The sequence below is a fragment of the Eurytemora carolleeae genome, unplaced genomic scaffold (assembly GCF_000591075.1).
Source record: "Eurytemora carolleeae unplaced genomic scaffold, Eaff_2.0 scaffold35, whole genome shotgun sequence".
Taxonomy (NCBI): Eukaryota; Metazoa; Arthropoda; class Copepoda; order Calanoida; family Temoridae; genus Eurytemora; species Eurytemora carolleeae.
The window spans coordinates 19,719-26,961 of record NW_019396166.1 but is presented as its reverse complement, the minus strand read 5'-3'; the positions used below and the strand labels follow the sequence as shown (position 1 = coordinate 26,961).

Below are 7,243 nucleotides of genomic sequence, written 5' to 3'. Positions count from 1 at the left end.
GGGGGGGGGGGGGGGGGGGGGGGGTAGGGGTGATTTCTGAAAATATTTATTTTCAGTTAAGCAGAAATGGGTTTTCAATCAAAAAAACTTAATAAAACTGTTGACATAATTTCAACTTTTCCTTTAAATGGAGAGGGCTGTACGGTTCACATTGGTACCCTTAAACCTCTGTTTGAAGACGAAGGCACGAGATAATTTTCTCTTTGAAAGAAGATAATTTTAATCCTGATTTATCCGGCTAGGAGAATTTGTTTTTCATTACTCTTGCAATCCACTGCTTTTATCGTGTCTTTTGCAGAGCAATATTTCATCTTTAATAAACTTTTCTGAGTAAACTGTGTAAAATTTAAGATACAAAACCTCCCCATACTCTTGTACTCTAAAAGCGTAGTGCATATTTGATGTTTGTTCTGTATGAATATGCAAAAATCTCTTAATATCCCTTTTCAGTAAACTGTCCTAAGTGTACACTCAGTCTAATACACAGGGACAGGTAACTAAGATCCAGCCCATCTGGCAATGAATTAACCAATGTTTATCCAAAAATCTTCTCTTTTTCTAAAAGGTTTGACATCCTCTGTTCCACGACACACAGTTTCAATAAGAAGCTTCCTATAAACCCTAAATTAACGATCTAACTTCTTAAGAGCATTATGAGGCCCTCTAAACCACAGGAGAGGGATTTCAGACCTAACCAACTCAGATAGGCGTACATCTCACACTTTAAAATATATATTCAGATAAAATTAGAAGCTAGAATTTTTACTTTGCTTTAAATTGTAAATCTTATTTATACGAGATGTTTATACAAAGTTTGCATATATAAGTATTGTATAATTCCTAGCTGAAGTCAAAGACTTTTTACATACAGGGTTACCCACAAAGGATGAGACTTCAGATACGACTTTGATCTTATCGTCAAGGTTCTTTACAGCTATACACTTGCTTATTTCTTTGCCACATATATCATATCATTATTTAAAATTCGGTGATTGTGATGGACCAAACCTCTGTAGAGTAAAAAAGTAGAAGTTAGTACCACATTTATTGAAAATATATTTCGGTCTGGGTTGACCCTCGTCAGTTCTTGAGATTGTTTCTTCACAAAGATTAAAAACAAACATTATAGAGGACGTGAGTCAGACTCTAATAAAAACGCATAAATAACTTCCAGTATATATATTTCTTATAACTTATTACTAGAGGGTTCAGAACTAGAGTCAATATCGATATCACACGTGTAGATGTTTATCAGTACTATGCCCCGTATCCGTTCTATCTCATTCTGTTGAATCTTGTGGAACTTGTTTAACGCGGCCAGGCATCGTCTTCCACAACATATCATTATATTTGAATAGTTTCAGATGGTCATTAAAGACTCTTTTTTGTGTGGGTATAGACAGCTGATGATTGTATAGAGATTTAGGCTAAGCAAGCCATAATCATACATTCAAGGGTCGTACATTTTACCTAACGTTTGAAGGCTATGAAATTCATATGAAATTCTTTATTTCGATGATTTTCCATCAAGATTTCGATCTTTCCAAAGTAATATTAATTAAAATAAGTTTGGATGATTTCATACTTCTTGTAACAGGACGCCTGTACGCCTTTTTTAGATGAGAAATGATATCTCTGGATTTAAATATTGAATCTATATGACAAATAAACCACACAGCAAGTGAGTGTCGGTTGGTGTGTTTGTAAGTGTGTGTATTATCAAATAATACTATGTGCTCAGCTATGATTTCTTTTCTGATGATATCTATCTATATATCTCCTTTTTTCTACCCTGCTCTATTCTACTCCGAAATACCCTTAAATTACAAGTATTTTATCAAAATAGAATCTATTCTATTGATAGGATACTCTATATACTGATGTAATGCAGAAATTAGGTTTTTGTTTATCGAATTTACCTAAAGCATTTTGAAATAACGAACATTTTGTTCAAAATTACGAACATTTCTTTTCAATATTGCGAATATTTAGTTCAAAATGGCGAACATTTTCTTCAAAATTACGAACATTTCGTTCAATATACCGATTATTTTTATTAAAAATTACGAACATTTTATTCAAAACTACGTACAGATTATAATAGATACAAACAAAGGTATACTAAATTGATACAGGATATATAAGCTGTAGTATCAATGTATACTGGATGTATACAGGATATACAAACTGTAGTATCATGGTATACTAGATGGATACAGGATATATAAAATGTAGTATCAAGGTATACTAGATGGATAGAGGATATATAAAATGTAGTATTAAGGTATACTAGACGTATACAGGATATATAAACTGTAGTATCAAGGTATACTAAACTAATACAGGATATATAAACTGTAGTATCAAGGTATACTAGACGTATTCAGGATATATAAACTGTAGTATCAAGGTATTCTAGATGGATACAGGATACATAAATTGTATTATCAAGGTATACTAGATGGATACAGGATATATAAGCTGTAGTGTCAAGGTATACTAGACGTATATAGGATATATAAACTGTAGTATCAAGGTATACTAGACTAATACAGGATATATAAACTGTAGTATCAAGGTATACTAGACGTATACAGGATATATAAAGTGTAGTATTAAGGTTTACTAAACGTATACAGGATATATAAACTGTAGTATCAAGGTATACTAGATGGATACAGGATATATAAACTGTAGTATCAAGGTATACTAGATGGATACAGGATATATAAACTGTAGTATCAAGGTATACTAGATGGATACAGGATATATAAACTGTAGTATCAAGGTATACTAGACTAATACGGGATATATAAACTGTAGTATCAAGGTATACAAGACTTATACAGGATAAATAAACTGTAGTATCAAGGTATATTTGATTAGTGCCGGAAATAATTGTAGATCAATATCCTGTATGGTATACACCCATTATGTACTCACTAATATAGAAAAGACACTTTAAGCCCCCCCCCCCCACACACACTACCCCCTTCTCCTACCAGTACATCGTTGCAAAGATGTCCATAATCTAAATAATACTTGTAAATTTAAAAACAGAAATTAAGTACACTTTTGTCTTGATATCTTAATAGCTTGATGTGTCTTTAGACGTTTTTATTTCGAAGTGTGAATTCTGCGATGATCTAATAGTCAAAGTTTGAAATATTAAATGTTTACACTATCAGGTTGCAAAGACATACGTATTAGAGTTTGAGGCAAGCTTAGCTTCTTTCTTCCCTAAAGCAGTCAGAGAGATGTTTAGGGTTTCCAGTGAACGAAAAATTTCGCAAAAAATATGAAAAAAATGCGAAAACGATGCGAATATAATTTCGCGAAAACTGTGTGTTGTAGCTGCAACAATTAATTGCCCAAAGAACTTGTGGCATTCTCTGCTCTCAGAGCTCAGTATTAGAAGTTTTATCATATCAGAACAAATAATTTCTCTTCCGTATTTTTTTGCGAAATTTTGCATTTTCTCGCGAAACAGATTAAAGCGAAATTTCGCAAAAAGAACTTTTCTGCATTTTCTCAAGCGAACGAAATGCGAAAAAAACGAAATTTTCGCATTTTTCGCAAAACGATTTATCATTTTAGCTGAAAACCCTACGGATGTTATTATTTAAAAATAATTTAGCAAGTTTAAAGTAATTAGAAAATAAACATTATGTCAATTCCAAACCAAATAAGTTAGTTTCTATGCCCATTGCCCAGTGTTGCAAAATGAAATTTTAGGCGTTATTAAGATGTAATGCTGGTAATCAATTTCAGACTAAACTTTTTTCTCTTTGTATAGTTTAGCGTAGTAACACCCCTTGTAACAACAAAAAGAGGTAAATGGAATCATTAATCCAATTATTTTCCAAACATTTAGATTTTCTTACAAAAATAGTTTTTTCCCTCACTTTTTATTTTGCTCTTTAGAAGAAGCTGTTTATATAAAAAACAATACATATTGCATCTATTCGTAGTATATATATATATATTTTCCGTTCAAGTTATTCATTTCTTTTCAAAAGCTCTTTTTACAAGATTTAACAAATTCACAGGAAATAAGCGTTGAAAACCAGGCTATGAAGATGAACATTGCTGAGAGAAGATGAAATAGGATAAAATCCAAAAATTGAACAGGAATTACAATTGGTGAGTCATTTCAATTTGTGTTAAAAATCCCTTTTTTATAATCTCAAGTGTTACCAAGCCTGATTGTTTTTAATTAAAATCATTATCATTTATTTTTCCATATAGGGAAGATCATCGTTTTTCATCAATTTAGTAAACTCATAGAGATTGATCATCATTTTTCATCAATTTTGTAAACTCATAGAGATTGATCATCATTTTTCATCAATTTAGTAAACTCATAGAGATTGATCATCATTTTTCATCAATTTAGTAAACTCATAGAGATTGATCATCATTTTTCATCAATTTTGTAAACTCATAGAGATTGATCATCATTTTTCATCAATTTTGTAAACTCATAGAGATTGATCATCATTTTTCATCAATTTTGTAAACTCATAGAGATTGATCATCATTTTTCATCAATTTTGTAAACTCATAGAGATTGATCATCATTTTTCATCAATTTTGTAAACTGTTTTACAATTTTATGGAGCCCTGAAGTCAATACGTTTATTCTGAAAATCACAATATTAAGTATTTATCTCCATTTTATTTAGACCTATAGATTAATCTAATTCCTTTTCTTTATCCCGTTGTCGTCATACCCTGTAGGGACAACTTAGCTCAAGTTTAAAAGTGCCTACACGAAAAAATTTAAATCTTTTTGAAGAATGGCAGTTGCAGATTATTTAGAAAATTACGGATTTTTCACACCAATTAAATAAAGTAGAAAACAATGAATTGAAATATTCTCCAAGCTTAGTGAACTTGAACAGGTTTATTTCCTACTTTTCTCCAGGATTCTTCATATTTTTCAAACATTTTACCACTTCTGCCTGCATTTCTGCTGCTTTCAAGTTCAAAACACCAAACTGAAAAAAATATAATACAAGAAACTAAAAGTATATAAAATTTTAAAATTACCGGAAACAAATAGGTACAAGTATATGCAAATCCAATCTTGAGAGATGGGTTCCATTGAAGCACTGAACCTCCATATCCGAACCAACCAAAGTATCCTTCTCTCAATCCCTCGTTAAAGAAAGCGACTCCTCCCTTAGTAAACAAGAACTCTCCACCGGCTGCATTTCCAGGTGTGGGATCAGAATGCATTTCATTCCATGTTGTTTCTTTCATCAAACGAGTATCCTGAAAGTTTCCTTTGTTTGCCAGCGCCGCAGCTAGAACAGCCATCCCTCTCGCAGAGCAGTTTCCGTTAACACTTGGCAGTTCTGTAGCTCGAACTAGTGACTGGTTTACAGCAGTGAAATCTGTAAATCCGTTGACTGATGGTTTATTCTTCATCATATTCCGGATAAGGTAAAGAAATCCTAACATATTAGATAGAGTGCTTTCAGTGGCACTTTGCAGTCCAAACTGCTTTTTTAGGCCTTCCTTCATTGCAAACATAAATGGCATATTCTTGACATCAAAATATTCTGGTTTGTTACAACCTATATAGACGTCCGCTTGCAGTTTACTCGCAATCTCTTTCTGCAGGAATTCTCCTAATGTTCGATTCAATGGGTCAACACGTCTCATGATCTCATTTGCAAGGCATCCACGTGAAAAAGCATGATATTCTCGCTTCCCTCCTTCAGGGTAGCTAGGTACACACCGAACTAATTTCTCCCCGGCAGCGTTCTTCTTTATATTTTCTGGCAGCAAATCTTCAATCTCCAAAGGGTTGGATAGGTTTGCTAATCCAGCTTCATGTCTCATCAAATCAGCAATTGTAATATCTTCCTTTCCTCCTTGGGCAAACTCAGGCCAATGCTTGCTAATCTTATCCGAGTATTCCAGGAGATCACGGTCCCGGGCCATAGCCATCATAATAGCTGTTATGCTTTTAGTACTACTGAATACAGTAGTCAGGGTATCTGCATTGTATCCATCAGTTTTGTTTAAAGTTCCCCAAAGATCTATCACCTTCCTCTCTCCTACATATACACAAAACTGAGAGTTCTCATCTGATCCAAGCTCAAAGTTTTTGATAAACAGTTTTTTAACTGATTCAAAACCTGGATCTACAGTACCTCCGATAAAGTGGGATCTGCTCATCCTGGTTGGATTGAGAACACTGTTACTGTTCAGTCTATCGCTCAGGCCAGGATGACTTGTAATTGTCAATGATAAATGTTGTAGACTGGAGTACAAACATATCTACACTATGACCTTTTAACATACAAATACTGAATAGACTGAAAATATAACAAATTGTGAATAATAGGAGTTTAATGAAAATTTAAATAAACACTTAGCTCAGCTTAGCTCTGATATAATATTCTTAAGATCTTAGAATGAAACTCAATATTAAATGTTAGATGCTAATAACTAATTATGAGACTATTGTATATAATTTTATATCCCTCATGGTCATTTAGTGTTAAATTGCATTATATCGGCGTGCTATTGAGTTAAATTTCGCTATAAACTATATATCATATCATTAGTTCCCAGATTTTCTCCCCAAAAAATGTAGAATATTTAGAGAAACAAAATTTATTTTAAAAGTTTCCTTAAATATAACTTTTTTTCTTTACTTGCAAGTTTATTATATATAGAACAAATGTTGTCACTTGCTAAAGCTTGGGACGAAATTTAATCTAAAAAGGCTTGAACTTTCGTTAAAGAGGACATTTCTGTCAAAAAGCTTTATAGCATCTCAAACCAAAATAACAGTGTTATGAAATATGTTTCGTCTGCTTCTTTGTAAAACAAGGTTTCAAGGAAGATGTATTTCTATTTTTACAAGAAAATTTTTTATCTAAAGATACTAAATTTTGTGGAAGTATTTTTTTCTTTTTTTAAAAACTCATCTGAAGTTCATTAAAGAATTGAAGGTGTAGGTTGGATTGAAAGGTAGGGTTCAGGTTCAAGTGTTTGCTCTCAAATTCTACCGTCTTCAATTTTGTCTCTTCCTGTTCTAATATTGTTTGTAGGAGAAGGGTGCCGGGAAGGGGGGGGAATATAGAAGAGAACGGAGCTAGACGACTGCAGTTTGTCTAGGGGTTGTTTACTTCATATTTATAACTTACTACATGAGCAGTTTTGGCTGACATAAACTAGTTTTAGGTAGGACGAATTGGAACGATTTCTAGACGTTACGCCAAGG

At 32.7% G+C, this 7,243-nt stretch overlaps 1 protein-coding gene across 1 annotated transcript; it reads right to left on the bottom strand.

Moving 5' to 3' along the window:
* Positions 1-3,964: 3,964 nt before the first annotated feature.
* Positions 3,965-6,234, bottom strand: LOC111696995 (beta-lactamase domain-containing protein 2). Its single transcript, XM_023466845.1, has 2 exons — positions 5,053-6,234; positions 3,965-5,000 (listed from the first exon to the last, which is right to left on the bottom strand). Exons 1-2 carry the CDS (start codon positions 6,187-6,189, stop codon positions 4,914-4,916), a joined length of 1,224 nt encoding a protein of 407 aa, XP_023322613.1. The 5' UTR covers positions 6,190-6,234; the 3' UTR covers positions 3,965-4,913.
* Between the last annotated feature and the right edge of the window lie 1,009 nt (positions 6,235-7,243).

Excerpts from the sequence above, each read along its gene's own strand:
- LOC111696995 (XM_023466845.1), bottom strand. The coding sequence starts at position 6,189 with ATGAGCAGATCCCACTTTATCGGAGGTACTGTAGATCCAGGTTTTGAA. Across the intron at positions 5,001-5,052 it reads CTTGTACCTATTTGTTTCCG|TTTGGTGTTTTGAACTTGAA; the intron begins GTAATTTTAAAA and ends TATTTTTTTCAG.